Source organism: Lepisma saccharinum, chromosome 14 (assembly GCF_977018435.1).
Source record: "Lepisma saccharinum chromosome 14, izLepSacc3.1, whole genome shotgun sequence".
NCBI lineage: Eukaryota > Metazoa > Arthropoda > Insecta > Zygentoma > Lepismatidae > Lepisma > Lepisma saccharinum.
Genome location: NC_139242.1, coordinates 24,539,708 through 24,556,378, shown reverse-complemented (window position 1 = coordinate 24,556,378; position 16,671 = coordinate 24,539,708). Strand labels below are relative to the sequence as shown.

General features: G+C 36.1%; 2 protein-coding genes across 4 annotated transcripts in view; both read left to right on the top strand.

The window, feature by feature from the left end:
* LOC145998728 (uncharacterized) overlaps positions 1 to 16,671 on the top strand; it is a 37,733-nt gene that overhangs the window by 1,712 nt on the left and 19,350 nt on the right. The window lies entirely within an intron of this gene.
* Positions 13,842 to 14,288, top strand: LOC145998316 (uncharacterized). The gene has a single exon (XM_083134722.1). The coding sequence runs from the start codon at positions 13,842 to 13,844 to the stop codon at positions 14,286 to 14,288; it is 447 nt and encodes a 148-aa protein (XP_082990848.1).

The window sequence follows — 16,671 nt, the reverse complement described above, 5'->3', positions numbered from 1 at the left end:
TTTGCTTCCTGCATGAGAGCACAATACGCTCTCGTATTGTCAGTATATGCTAAATTGAACGAAAGGAGTGCTAATGGAACCAAACCTAACAGGCCTAACCTAACCTAGTAGGCATACCTCGTCCCCGTGATGGTTTGTGGGGCTATCGTGAATTTTTGGGCTAACGTTAATGGTTTTTCTGGCTCAAGGAACGATCAACGGTAAGCTATCGCCATGTTGTGTGTGGAAATAAACAAGAACAGTAAGTACTCGTAAATGTAAGAAATATACATTACTTTCCTAACAAATTCAATTATTTCACCTAAATAAGTGTTCCGGAATGCAGAATAGTACGTTAGCAATGTAAAAAAGTGTGAAAGAAATGATTCCAGGTGTCTCAGGTATAGTAAAGTAGTACCGATGTATGGCACTGTACCCACTTTCACATTCAGCTGTAGATATTGGTGCAATTTCGAATGAAGTCACATAATATTTGAGTGAGGTGGAAAAAATGTGTTTTGGATTTTCTATGTAGATATGAAGGTCTTTGACTAGTGCCTCTGTGGATAACAAGTTTGTATGTTTGAATTGATATTAGCAGATGTATCAATACTGGATACATAATGATATAAGATATTCATTACGACTTTTATCAGAAGCATCAAGCGATCAAATGCAGGTGTGTACTATTATCTTCAGTCATAAGCATAATAAAATAGCGATAGCATAAATAGTATACATAGTATCCACCAATAGTAGATTTTTTTTCAAGAAATATGCTGTTACATAGAAAGTAATAGTTGTGTTATTGTAATAATGTAGTAACTATGTAATTCTATGCTATTTGGTGTACAAATTGAAGTAACGAATGTATTCAATATTGAGCAAACATAAATACGTTGCTGTTCAACATACATATTGGAATCTTTTTTCTAAAGTACCTGCAGAATTTACAGCTTAATATAGGCCTATAAAATTTCTTAATAAAGATTAAATGTTTGTATTGGTGTACTGAGTTCTGATATATCGTTCTACTTTATTTCAATATTAGAAGTGTTGTGCATTTTGAATAGCAAAATTAATCTCTAGTTATAATGACAGTCATGATCACATTCTAATGTTATTTTCATTAATATACACCTCTTATGACGTTCCTTAATTTCAGAAATCATTGAAATACCAAAGTTAATGAAAAAACCCATTGGGTTTTAAAATGGGTTGTTTCAAGTGTCGAACCCTGCGGCATCGTAAAGTATAACAATTGTAAATAACTACTTTGTAAAATGTTTTACAAATTTCTCAAGCTTGGACTTCTCACAAGTCGATTGAGAGCCATCTCGACTTAATTTTTTTAATTCACAAGAAAACTATATAGATCTCAACAAGTGCCTGAACAGGATTAGATGACGAAAGGACCCAACCAGTGGTGGCGATTGAGTTCCAACTAAGGGGCATGAATTTTGCCCTCCCCCCTTCAAATGAAAAAAAAATTATACCACTGAACACAGCTATGCACCATTGAATTTTAAGAAGTCCACCTCCCACAAATGAAAAACAAAATATGCCACTGAACACAGCTATGCACCATTGAATTTTAAAAAGTCAACCCCCCCCCCACCCTGAAAAAATCCTGTGTACGCCAGGGAGTCTCTGGGATAAATTCTAAGGCCTTTGTGAATTTGATTTTTTTAAGTCCTCTTTATGCATAGATCAGGGTTCCTACGCATCCTGGAAAACCTGGAATTTTAAAATATTCCTTCCAGTCATGGAAATGTTATGAAATTTCACATTTTTCCAAGCTGTACCTGGAATTTTGGAGATTGTCCTGGAAATTCCTTTGCCCCGTTTTATTTGTATGAATTACAATAAGTATTCATTTAAAACAGGCCAGTGTCATGACAGTGGTTTATTTACTTATGTCCAGAGCTAGGAATTTTAGGTGCTGCACCTTAAATTTTTTTGTGTGAAAATGGGCGAAAAAGTGACTCATCCCCAAAATAAGCACGTATTGAACTCTACTCATGGTGTTTCGGTTGCACCTTTTTGCACCTTTTTCACAATCTCAGAACCTTTTCCACCTTTTTCACAATCTCAGAACCTTTTGCACCTTTTCGCCCTTTTTGCATCTTTATCATTTTTTTAAATACAACTTGCACGCTGTTTAACCCCACCCACATTCGAGGCACGGTTTCTTGGCACGCGATTCTTGTTTACCGCACAACAATGGATCTGCTTTCTTCAGTTCTTGGACGTTAATGTAGTAAGCGCGCGGACTTTAAACAGTGCCAACAATGATGCGTTACAATTGCTAGAAGTTGTGCTCTTTTTGTCCTATTCTGTATTGTTTAGGAATTGTTGTAGGAAAGCTGTTTTGTTTTCGTTTTCTTCTCCCGTCTCAGCGAGCAAGGTAACTGCAGTCTGTGATCGACTGATCGATGCATCGGATTTGCTTGTTCACCATGCCAAAACATACAGTAAATGTTGGGGAACTGCAGGACATTGTTAAACAGTTAAGCGGTGATGGCATTCAGAGTGATGGATCTGTTCTGAGGTGCGATGTGTGTGATATTTCTATTGCTGTTGATGACAAAACACCAAAGCACTCTGGTTGTGCAGCATCTACAAAGTGGGAAGCACGTCAGGAATAAAGAACTACGAGATGGTAAAGGTGGGAAGCGACAGCAATTTATTGGTGAGGTGCTTGCATCTTCGAGTTCCAGAAATACAAATTAATTTTTCAGTGAGACAGCAAGGACATTTATAGCATGTGGAATACCTCTTTCGAAACGTAACAATCCTGTCATGAAATCATATTTGCAAAAATATACTGGGAAGTCAGTTCCAGATGAGAGCAGCTTAAGGAAATCTTACCTTCAACCTCTTTATGAAGCTAAAATCTCGCAGATCAGGCAAGTAGTAGCTGACCATCCAGTCTATTTCATACTAGATGAAACCACAGATAGGCAAAACAGGTATGTTTTGAACATTTTAGTAGCACCTCTCAATGGACATCAAGTGCAATCCATGCTTTTAAAAACTTATTTACTCGGCAAAACAGATAAAGCAAAGTTTCAATGATGCATGTTTTGTATTGTGGCCGTAGGGCGTAAAATATAATAGAGTGTGGTTAGTTCTTACAGACCAAGCATCTTACATGTTAGCTGCATCTTACATGTTAGCTGCATCTTACATGTTAGCTGCATCTTACATGTTAGCTGCATTTTCTAATCTGAAGAATGTGTATCTTAACTTAAAACATGTGACCTGCATTGTTCATGCTTTGCATCGAGTTTGTGAAGCTCTTAAAGATGAACATATGTGAACGAATTTGTTTCTAGCATTAAGAAAATACTGAAAAAAGGCTCCTTCTAGAATACAGAAGTACGTAGAAATTACGAAACTTCCACTACCACCCTCTCCCATCTTCACTAGATGGGGTACATGGTTAAAAGCTGCAGTGTTTATTTGCAATAATTTCCATACAATATCGAAATTTTTAGATGCTTTGCCTAGTGATTCCTCAGCTGTAGAAAAATCCAAAAAACTTGCACTTAAACAGGAATTGCAAGATGAACTCTATATTGTACATGGCTTCTCTTTCCTTACTACTGCAATCACAAAACTGGAGGAGCAGTGTCCTGAAAAAGAAGCACAGTGGGCTGTTTTGATGGATGTGGAACGAGAGCTGCAAGGGATCGGGAAAGAGAAGTTAGAACAAATTTTAGCCAAAAACCCTGATGTTCAAGAAGTCGCAACCAACAAGGATGTGGATTACCGGTTGAAAACAAAATACGCACCACTTGTGTCTGTTGACTTTGAAAGTTGTTTTTCAACTTACAAGTATCTGCTTAGTGACCGCAGATGTAGCCTCACTCAGAAGAACATAGAAATTTTGAATGTAATCTATTTTAACAGTTTTCTAGATGATTAATTCTAAGCAAGTAAGAAGAAGCATGTTTTCCTTTATGTCGCTTTCTAATGTATCAGAGATTTTTCTTTGTTTAGTTATATTAAACGATTTAAAACCAGAGAATACTCTATGTGTTTATCCAGACAAGTTGAATCATATATGTATGCACTGCTCACAATAAATTTTACATCTGAAAATTAGCACCTATTTTAGCACCTTTTTTGTACAAAAAATGGCACCTTTTTTGCACCTTTATTGGCAAATTTTTGCACCTAAAATTCCTAGCTCTGCTTATGTCACATTGCTGTGTACTGTAGTCATAGTTTTGTGATAAGTTTTATTTTTGTGATCAAAGTATAATTTATAATGCCCCATGTTTTTGTATTATTTTGTATCGTTCAGAGGTAGAAAATATGATGATAATAATAATGGTTAAAAAAAAGGGTTTGCTATCCTAAATATTCCAAGTTTTCTAAGGATATTTTTCTTGTTTATTTGTAATACAAGATGTTAATTTTTATAAACTTATTTATACTTGTGTTTATTTTTTCTGTATTGTAAAAATTAAATAACCTTCATTATACCAAGAAATGAAAGGTGTGGAAAGGAGCAGTTGTAGGGGAGTTGAGAGCCTGCATTAAAAAAAAATTAGAACTTTTTTTTTTTAATAAAATAAAAATATGTAATAATGTTTATTTTGCCATGCTTACTTTCTACACTTGTCCTGGAGCAATTGTAGAAAATCCTTGAAAAGTCCTGGAAATGTCCTGGAAAAAATTGCATGATTTTGTGTAGGAACCCTGTAGATAGTCAAATCGAGACTGGACGTACAGGTTAAAGTGGGATTTGAAACACTTCGTGCAATGTGCCTCCACCAGGTATCGAACCAGGGACGTTGTTGGTGAATGACAAACTATGTCAGTTTTAACATCTTTATGAATAAAACGTAAACTATTTATGCTTAACCCTAGAAAGCTAAGGCTTTGTCAAATTATGGACGCATAAATACCACAAGATGCGCTTGGAGCCGTCAGTACCTTCAATTGGAGGGAGTGATAATGTCTGAATTTAGTTGCTGTCCAGTTTAGAAATTATTTGATATTTTTTATTTTTTCAGCGTAGTTTTCTGGCAAAGTGTTAGCTTTAATGTAAGCAGATTTGCAACATATGTGTTTTGTTTAGACAAGAAAAAAGAAACAATTTTGCTATGCAAAACAAAACTACAAAATGTGGTTTTACTTCTTTAGACAACTCATAGCACAGCATCCAGATCAAACTTTCGAATAACGTGTGATAACCATGAAAGGGAATTAGGATGACGAAAATGTTTTTCAGCCATTGTCCCAAAGCAGTATGTGGGGAATACCAAACAAATTGCCGTATTTAATGTTCAAAACATGTTTATTTGTTAATAATACTACAAGAAGAAAATGTATGTTGTTATCCAATTTTAATTTGCCAATAAAACTTCCTCTAAAGCAAAAGAGCAAGGTCGTCAAAATTACTACGCCTTAGCTTTAGCGTTCCTGTTTTTTCACGTTAGCTCTCTAGGGTTAAACACATTAGCTATTATGGTTCAGGACACTAATAAGTGAAAACAACTGTTCTTTGTAGAAAAAGTTGAATGTTCTAAGTGGGGGATAAAATGAGGGAAGGGGTGCATATTGGGTAAATGAATTGCATAATTTGACTTCAGAGATATAGTATGACACCTGACATGACCGACAGTGACCAGAATATATTTTTTATATCACCTTTATTTTGGTGACCATGGCAACATTTATAACTAATTATAAAGTGCAGTATTTGCAAAGTACCCCCAGTATTTTATTTATAATAGTATTAGCTGTGTGTGTTGTAAGGGAACAATTAATACACACACACTAAATTACAGTGACGTGTAGACTTTCCTGGTGGTGAAGCTATGCTGTTACCTTGTGATAAGGAAGCTGTGCATTCTGTTCCTGGTGAAGGTACATTGACCAGTGCTTCAGTTTCTAATTTAAACTGTAGGAACAGTCCCTACTAGCTTACTTGAGCATAAAGTGAATTTAAAACAAGCTTCAACACTGATATTCAAGTGTGGGTACGGTATCCAACTAACTAACTAACTCCCTAGCCTTCTTAAACCCGAAGGTTCATGGCTGCAGCAACACAGGCCTTCCATCTTTCCCTATCTTGAGCAAGTTCTGTATACTCTTTTCCATCCCTACCTATTTCCCTTATGTCCATCTCGACGTTGTCCCTCCATCTTCGTCTTGGCCTTCCTACAGGTCTCTTACCATCAGGTTTCCCAACAAGAATCCTGTAAACTCCTCTTTCCTCTCCCATTCGTGCCACATGGCCTGCCCACCTAAGTCTTCTTGATTTAATTATTCTAATAATATCTGGACATGAATATAAATTATGTAGTTCTAAATTATGTAACCTTCTCCACTCACCTGTCTCCTCATCCCTTTTAGATCCAAAGATTTTCCTAAGGATCTTATCTTCAAATACTCTCAATTTATGTTCCTCTTTCAATGTATGGGACCAAGTTTCACATCCATATAATACTACAGGCAAAATTACTGTTTTGTATATTTTAACTTTTAGTTTCTAAGATATTAAACGAGAAGACAAAAGTTTATGAAGAGAGAAGTAACATGCATTTCCTGAATTAAGCCTACTTTTTATTTCCTCTTTAATATAATTTTCATTTGTTAATATTACTCCTAAGTATTTGAATTTGGAAACTGGTTCAAACGAGTTGTTATCAATAATTAGATTTTGATTATTACCTAACACTTGGTTTTGGCTTGTAATCATATATTTAGTTTTCTCTTTGTTAACTTCCAAACCTATCTCTTTAGCAGTTTTGAAAAATATTTTAGCATTATTCTTAATTGTATTCACATCATCCCCCAGTAAGTCTAAATCATCTGCATATTCTAACAACTGAGTCGCACCATTTAATTTTAGTCCTTCTTTAGTTTGTTTTACTTTCCTAACAGCATATTCTAAGGCAAAATTAAAGAGCAATGGAGATAATGCATCTCCTTGTTTTAACCCATCATGAATTGTAAATTTGTCAGACACATTAATACCCACACAAATTTTACTTTCTGTTTCACTGGTGCATATTTTTATCATACTAACAAGCTTCTTAGGTATTCCAAACTCTACTAATATATTTATAATTTATCTCTTTTGACCAAATCATATGCTTTTTTGAAATCAATGAATAGCTGATGGACATTTTGATTATATTCCCACTTTTTTTCAAGTGTCTGTCTGATGTGAAAAATTTGATCTGTAGTTGATCTGTTACGTTTAAATCCACATTGATAATCACCTATAATTTCATTAGCATATGGGGTTAGTCTTGTTAAAAGAATGTTAGATAATATTTGATATGTTGTTGAGAGTAGAGAAATTCCACGGTAATTATTGCAGTTCATTTTATCACCTTTTTTAAACACAGGAACAATTATGGATTCTTTCCACTGTTGAGGGATTTCTTCTTTATTCCATATTAAACAAATTAATTTATGAACTTGACATATTAATGAATTTCCACCATATTTAATTAACTCAGCTGGTATTAAATCAATGCCAGGTGCTTTGTTATTCTTTAGCCTTTTAATAGCATCTTTAACTTCAGTCAAGTTAGGTTCTGGAACTAAAGGTTCTGCTGTGTGGACTTCATTTACTTCTGATTTATCTCCTACATGGACATTTAAAAGATCATTAAAGTAGTTCTTCCATCTATTTAGAATATCGCTTGGGTCAGCAAGAAAATCACCTTCTTTATCTTTTATCAAGTTTACTTTAGGTTGCCACCCCTTTCTAAACTCATTTACACCTTTATATAAATCTCTGATATTTTTATTTTTGCTGTTTGTTTCAATTTCGTTAACTTTGCTTTTCAAGTAATCTCTTTTTTTACTTCTAAACGTGCGGTTAACTTCTCCCTTTACTCTATTATAATTGTTTAGATTTGTATCATCAGAGTTATTTAACCACCTAAGTCTAGCCTGATTTCTTATTTCTATTACATTATGACATTCATTATCAAACCATGGCTTACTTTTTCTCGGTTTATGATATCCTATACTTTCTTTAGCTGCTGATTCTATTGCATTACGTATGTGCTCCCAATTCTTATTTACGTCTGTTTCATTTATATTTTCATCATCATTTAAATCCTGCAAAACATCAAATCTATTTGACAGTTTAATTTGGTAATCTTTCTTAATTTTTTCATCAGTAAACTTTCCTGTATCAAATTTTAGAACTTTTAGATTTTGTTGCTTATGATTTATCACTGAGAGTCTTTCTCTTAATTTAGCAATTACTAAATAATGGTCACTGGCACCTCTATGTGTACGAACGTCAATTATACTAGTATGCCTTCTCTTATCAATGAGAATATGATCTATCTGATTATGAGTTTTACCATCTGGAGAAGACCAGGTATATTTATGGATATCTTTATGTTTAAAAGTGGTACTTTTCTTTGAGGTTGCAAAAGTAATCAATCTTATACCATTATCATTACTTAATTCATGAAGACTATCTTTACCAATCGTGGGTTTAAATGTCTCTTCTTTGCCAATCTGTGCATTACAGTCACCTAACAGAATTTTCATATCATACTGAGAAAATTTATCAAAGACCTGTTCTAACTCTGCATAAAAATCGTCTTTAGTATTATCATCTTTATCTTCCGTTGGTGCATGTATGTTTATTAAAATAATTTTACACCACCTACCCTGTAAAACTGCATATGATATCCTATCATTAATAAATTCTACTGTTTTAAGAGCCGAGATAATTCCATTATTTATGAAAAAGTCTGTTCCAAAATTATGATTTTCAGTACCACCATAGAAAAAAGTATAATTTTTAGTTTTACAATTCCCTTCTCCTGGCCACCTAACTTCCTGGACAGCTACTACACCTAATTTATACTTAACTATCTCATTAACTGTACACTGAAATGCCCCATGCCGGTAAAGGCTCAGAACATTCCAGGTGCCTAATTTAATATCCTTATTCCTAACGTAGATCTTATCCTTAGTCCAGGGACCTCCCAAAGTAGTCCCCACCTGGAGATCCGAACGGGGGACTATTTTACCTCCGGAATATTTTACCTTGTTAACATCCATGGCCTTATATTGCTGTTTCTTGACATTTTTTTTTACAGTGCAGAGTTGTCAGCTCTACGCCTAACCCCCAATATGAATGGAGGAACTACTACACAAGACAAACACAAACACATTAGACAGCACAATTACTACACAAGATGAACACAAAGACACTAGACAGCACAACTACTACACAAGACACACACAAACACATCACAACTATAACACAATATAAACACAAACACACCACAACTACTACACAATATAAACATAAACAAACTACACACCACAACTACTACACAAGACAAACACAAACAAATTAGACAGCACAACTACTATACAAACATACTAGACAGCACAACTACAACACAAGACACATACATACACATCACCGATACTACACAAGACAAACAGAAATACAGACGAAATGTAGACACTGCAAAATTCCAAGGGAAAGAAACCCCAAACTTCAACAGCTTAGATAATGTTTAAGATTTTCAATTCAATTTTACTGGGATATTTATTAATATTCCTAGTTAATAACAAATTAACTAATCGAATATTATTCCAAAAAATATAAAATTCCTTTTCATACACAATTCTAATTTAAAGTAAAACTAAACAGTAATCGAACCCTATCAAAATATATCGAGTTGCTAATTTGTAGATCGACAATCTCGCAACACTCCTGCTAAGAGTTTGTCCGACTTTTAACGATACTACTCTAATAATTTCTAAATCTTCGAATCCCGTTGAAATCTGTGAATGTAAGAAAATATTTTGATCTTTGCAGGTTAGCATGGTTCCTTGCGAACACATTACAATTTCCTCTTAGGTGCTTTGGTAATGAATGTGAGAGTGAGCATCCGTGTAATTATTCACCCATAGCCTTTTTCCACATGCATTTTATTACACTCCTGAGATGGGAGTTCCTGACAACATAATGCGAAACTAAAGTTCGTCTAGTCTTACAGGAGAGACTTGTTTTGGCTATAAAGTGGATGCTATTTAAATTAATGAATTGCCAAGGCTAAATCACTTATTTGTCTGTCGTCTGAAGTACGGGGAGTTTAAATTGCTCGCTAAGAAACTGTGCTGAACGAAAGAAACAAATTCCACCTATTGAATAAAGCTTGACGCTCTCTCGAGCGCGGCAACAGAACTGAACATTTCGCTTCCGGCATCTCAGTGGGCCATAACCCTCAAGATAACCTGCAGACTTCTAGCCGGAAATTCCGTGTTTCGGTTCCGTACCTTCCCTGCAGTAAGCGTTACACCATTTGATTTTAATAGAAGCAGATGACAGAAGTTCTGGTATGGTATCCATACTCAATTATTTAATTGTAACCTTTACATTAGGCTAATATCATGAAATGATCATTTGATGCATTGATAGTTTATGTAGGGACCAAATTACCCTCAGCCCACACTACAGGGTGTTTAGCCTAAAAGTATCCTGTCAGATAAAGTGTAAATATTTTCCCAGTTACAGGTGGTGTCACCAGGTGGCAGGAGCTGGGATTTGAACTCTGGAACTTTGGTGGCGAGGTTGAAAGTCGATCACTTAATGTGCTCGGCCAACAGGCTGGTGTATTTGGTAGATGGTGAACTGGTTTGAACCAGTTATCACTCCTGCACTAGGCAATGGTGGAGTGGCTGTCATAACTTTCCTTAGACAATGTATGATGCATTTCATTATTTAGGATTGCATGTTTATTGTGCTTCATTATTTAAGTGTAAAGTCGTGTGCAAAATATCAACAAATGTACAGTCACAATGACCCATTGATAACAGGGGTTCAGAATATTTAATTATTTTTCGAAGTTTCATCGGAGGAAGATGAAATATCGCAGAATTGTGGAAATGATAGTTACATTGAATTTCAACCTTTCTGAAAGTAATTAACACTATGTGTACTTCCAACAAGTCGTATTTATGGGTGAAAAGAAGATTTTAAAGGTACCTTATGAAAACATCCTTGTTTTCCATTGACAAGGCCTTCTGGTATTTACTCATGCTGGCTCTCCACATGAGGGCCAAAGAGGTGTTGTGACAGACACTCCTAACCTTACTATGAAAGCATTTAGGGATGTTATTTTATTGCTATGAGCTCTTTAACCTGACCTGCCTATCCTAACTATGAAGGCATTTATTGACGATTTTGGCAATTGGAAACTACAGAATAGCTAGCTCACTGCATGGTAAATGGACCAAATCAGAAAACCCCTTCGCATATGATCTAGATGGCAGCACAGTCAGTACCAAGCTGAAGTAACTTAAATGTGGGAAAATGTAAAATCCTGCAAGATGAGTATATACAGAAGTGAAAAATCATTCTCAAGCAAACACACAGTAAATAATTGCTAGAACTCTGAAGTAGAGATAAATAGAAATAGAACCATGTAAGAAATGTGTGCACAGCATGATGAAATCACAATTAAACAAAAGATACTTGTGCCTCATTGACTACTGCTTATGGCATGTTGACACCCCACATTTTTTTATCGGAACCAATCTGCACTATTTGTAGATGCAGGATAATTAGATAACTGTTTGTTGAAAGTAATATGGATGCAAATACTTACCGAAAGTTAGTCACTCTGAAAGAATGTGGGTAAGTTTCTGATTGTTTTAAGATTTTTCAAATTTTCCTAGGTAATTATCGTGGGATTTTGGCAATGATTGTCACATGAAATTTGAACCTTCCGTAAAGTGATGTGCACTGTTTGGATTTAGAAAAAAAGTTATTTATGTTGTAAAATAAACTTAATAATTACCTTACGTTAGCATGCACACTCCCCATGGACAAGGCATTCCATTGATAGAAGCGACAACAAGTATCGTAGAATAGTGGGAATGCATGGAAAAATAATTTGGAACTTTCCTGAAACTAATGAACACAGTTTTCATTTAAAAAAGTCCAATGTATGGGTAAAATAAGATGTTAAAGGTACATTGCGCAAAACAGCCCATTTCGCACGCTTGATGCATTGCACAGACTACCACCTAACCTAACTACAAAAGCATGTATTAAACAAAATCTTCTAACATTTTGGCGGCAAGAATTATGTAGGAAGTACATGGAAATGAAAAACCAGTGTCAAGAAAACATGCAGTAAGTAATCGCTAAAACTCTGCAGTATGTGTTAACAGACATAAATGTAAATCAAACCAGAATATGAATGCTACGTCCAGCAAGACAGAATAATTCTACTGTAATTCCAGAATATAATTGATGAATTTCTTTAAAACATTGCCAGAAATATGGTGAGATGTACTCATATGATAGCAGAATAACATTGAGTTCACATTTAACACTTGCTGTAACTTATAAGACCCAGTTGGAAAATAAAAATTGGTATTAATAACCACGGTCTGCTTTAAGGATGAACACCCCATACAGAAGCACAAAGGACAACACCCATTTGAACCTCGATTTTGCATTCCAACTAACTAACTAACTAACTCTCTAGCCTTCTTAAACCTGAAGGTTCATGGCTGCAGCAACACAGACCTTCCACCTGTCCCTATCCTGAGCAAGATCTATATACTCTTTCCATTCCTACCGATTTCCTTTAGGTCCATCTCAACGTTGTCCCTCCATCTTCATCTTGGCCTTCCTACAGGTCTCTTACCATCAGGTTTCCCAACAAGAATCCTGTAAACTCCTCTTTCCTCTTTCATTTGTGCCACATGGCCTGCCCACCTAAGTCTTTTTGATTTAATTATTCTAATAATATCTGGACATGAATACAAATTATGTAGTTCTAAATTATGTTACCTTCTCCACTCACCTGTCTCCTCATCCCTTTTAGGTCCATATATTTTCCTAAGGATCTTATTTTCAAATACTCTCAATTTATGTTCCTCTTTCAATGTATGGGACCAAGTTTCACACCCTTAGATATTAAACAAGAAGACAAAAGTTTATGAAGAGAAAAGTAACATCCATTTCCTGAATTAAGCCTACTTTTTATTTCCTCTTTAATATAATTTTCATTTGTTAATATTACTCCTAAGTATTTGAATTTGGAAACTGGTTCAAACAAGTTGTTATCAATAATTAGATTTTGATTATTACCTAACACTTGGTTTCAGCCTGTAAGCATATATTAATTTTCTCTTTGCTACGATTTTACATTCCAAGTTGAAGTTACTTAAATGTGGGAAAATGTAAAATCCTGGCACATTTTATGACATTTTGCTATGTTGGTACCATCAAGATTGAATGTATGAGGGGCAGTCAAATGAAAACCGAACACCCACCACAAAACACATTCCTCGCAAAAGTTGGGAACACTGTTGTTACGTATTGATACTGCCATCTGTAGGGTAGGAGAAATGCATAGTGAAAACGCACAGGTCCACACAGTTGCTTCGTCATTGCTCAGGAGGTGAGCGTAGTGAAAAGTGTGTTCGTCCAGTATTGGAAATGGAGGCAAGCAAAGAAGAGCAGAGAGGTGTGGTTTGTTTCTTGGTGGCTGAGGGTGCTGGAACATGCAAAATTCATCATCGCATGTCTGCAGTGTATGGCGAACACTGCATGTCCCTGACAATTCTGCACGAATGGCAGAAGAGATTCCGCGAAGGACGCACATCACTGCAAGACGATCCGGGCCCATCGAGCCATTACGCCTGATGTGGTTGCGCGGATCGATAGTCTGATCCGGGAAGACCGACAAATCACAGAGGAAGAAATTCGTGTTCAGGTTGGCATTAGTCATGGCTCTGTGCATGCCATTATCAAAGATCACCTGCAGTTCCTAAAAATTTGCACGCAGTGGGTTCCGCATCAACTGACGGAGGGACAAAAGATTGACAGAATGACTGCATGTCTGAGTCATTTGCAGCGGTACCACGAGGAAGAGTATGCGTTTCTGTCACATATCGTCACAGGGGACGAAACGTGGTGCCACCATTTTGAGCCCGAGAGCAAACTGCAAAGCCAACAATGGAAACACGTTGATTCTCTCACGCCAAAGAAATCCAAGGCTGTCTATACGAGTTCCGGTAAGGTCATGATGAGCTTCTTCGACTGCAAGGGCCTTCTGCTTGTCGATGTCACATTTGGCTGGGAAACGCTTGAACATCCTCCGTACAGCCCCGATTTTTCCCCTCGTGACTTCCACATTTTTGGTGACCTGAAGAAAGACATTCGTGGAAGTCGGTTTCATTCGGACGAGGAAGTGCAACAGTGGGTGAGGTTGTGGATCTGTCAGCACCCTACCTCTTACTACAAGACTGGAAATGATCGTCTCATCTCCCAGTGAGATACATGTCTTAACACTTGTGACAATTACTTTTGAATAAACAAACTCCATTGTCACTTTGTAGCGGGTGTTCTTTTTTCATTTGACTGCCCCTCATATAATGCAGAAATGTAAAGTCGGGAGTTTCACCATATTGATAAAAAGTGTGGAGGATGGTTTAAACTCACAAAACAGAACACATGCATGTATCTGATACCACATTCTTGATATAAAATAAATTGTAAATGGTAGTCACCATGTAGTATAGGGCCAGGGAGGCATTTGCTCCCCCTGAGATACCTGAAGAAACCAGTTTGAGAAAAGTTGGGGGATGGTTGCTTGATCATCATAGAGAAAAATGCAGTGGGTGAGAGAATACCTGTGCAAATTATCCTAGTGGGGGATGTTTAATGAGAAATTTCTTAACTGGGATAGCATCACTCCACGTTCCTCTCCACTTTGACTGCTGCTGCCCCCCCCCCCCCTTGCAGTTGGCCTTAGGTACTCTTCAACTCAGAATAGGAAAAATTGTCTACTACTAGCTTTTGAGCTTTTTTCAGCTTTAGTGCCTATTCATTCGTGTTTACTTCCTCTCTTGATCATTTATTTTTGTGTAATTTTTTTTTATTCTTTCTCTCCATCGATCTTCTGCTATTTCTCTCACTCTTTCTGCCTCTTTTCTTTTGAATTTCTCTCTTCTTTCTCACATGCTTTTCCATTTTTATTTCTCTTTCTCTTATCTCTTCCCTATTTCTCTGTGTCTGCATGTGCATGTTTTCTCACTTCTTTATTTTTCTTTATCTGTCTCTCGCTTGTTTCCCAACTCTTTCCTTTTGTTCCTCTCTGGTCGTCAGAAGGGTGCAATGGAGAACGATCAGTCGCATACATGAACCAGTCTTCGAGTATATTAACACTTCAGCTGCAACATGTACTGCCGGCGGTACAAGCGTATGCTTTACTAGCAAACTAGCAGAGATTTTGGTTGTCATACCCAGGAGGCCAAAATTTCGTCTTCAGTAATGTTTTATTTACTTCCTTACTCCCTGTAAGTACCTTCGTGGCCCATTATTACAATAATATGTCAGATATTTGTATTTTTCCTTTCTCGGACTCTTCGTGATTTACTATTAATTGATTCATGTGAGGCCAACATGACAACCGGCAGTCAACGGATTAAAACCTGCTTATCATTGTTGAAATGTTTCATGTGCTCGAACATTCACGGAGGAGATTTATCAACAGTAGTATTATTACAATTGCTATTATTTGATAAGTGTCATTATTGTCACCACTTGCTCCTTTTATTGTTTTCCTGTTGTTGTTTTTTGTTACTCTGCTTTTGGCAATTTCCAAATGAATAACATAATGATGGCACTCGTTTGTTCAAGGTGCAGAGTTTGTTTCAAAAATTGAATGAAGCCTATCAAAATACTATGATATTTTTTTCTGTCATTTTATTTACAACATTGTATTGATAAATATAAGTATATACATAAAAATGCATTAACATATGGTATTGTATTATTATCAGAAGCATTTCATTGCACAATTCATATTAATTGTGATAAAAAGTGGAAGAAAACCCAATGAAAAGTATTTAGATGTAATAAGTTTATGCTGTAATGTATACTAAATAAATTAGAATAATGTTTTATAAATATGTTATAAATATAATATATATAAATATGCAAACAAATATAAGAAAAATAGGTACCATAAGGTAAAAAGCTAAAGGTACCAGTTAATATTACACCATGCCATGAAAGCCAATTTTGGCTACCTTTACTCCCCAAAGGTTGCCCCATGGTACCCACTGATTTGAGTCTTGGCAAGCCCAGGAGTTGCTTTATGCGGGCACAAGATCTGAAGAATTCCAACTTTAGATGACCCACCTTGGAAATCAAACCCAGGTCTCCCGAGTGGCAGTCTGATGCCGTACCGACTTTTTTGGGTAAAAAGAATATCTCCAAGTGGTAGTATATCCTCTTTTCACTTTTTTTCTCAAGTTTCACACATTTCAATTATCTCTAAATTCTCTGGATTCTCATTGGGACAAACCGAAATATCCATGTCTGAACCTGGAGTCGATCCTGGACCCATGGCATTGTAGTGTGTATGATAACCACTCCACCATGGATGTTGACAACGACTAAACCAGAGCGACTCTCTTGTAAGAAAAATAGACGGAAGTAATTCATTTACGCCAAAATACCAGGTGGTTATAATTAAAGTGACGGTGTTCGGAGTGGTACAGCACGGGCTGTAATGAGAGTAGCAGTCTGAAACTTCGTAGATATGCTAATGAAGCAATGCACTCGCGAATTATGCAAAAAAAGAAAAAAAAGTAGTTCCAATTCTCGCCACCAGGGTAAAAAATGGCACTGTAAGCAGTCAAAACTTGGTA

Coding starts and splice junctions, on each gene's coding strand:
- LOC145998316 (XM_083134722.1), top strand. CDS start 13,842: ATGACTGCATGTCTGAGTCATTTGCAGCGGTACCACGAGGAAGAGTAT.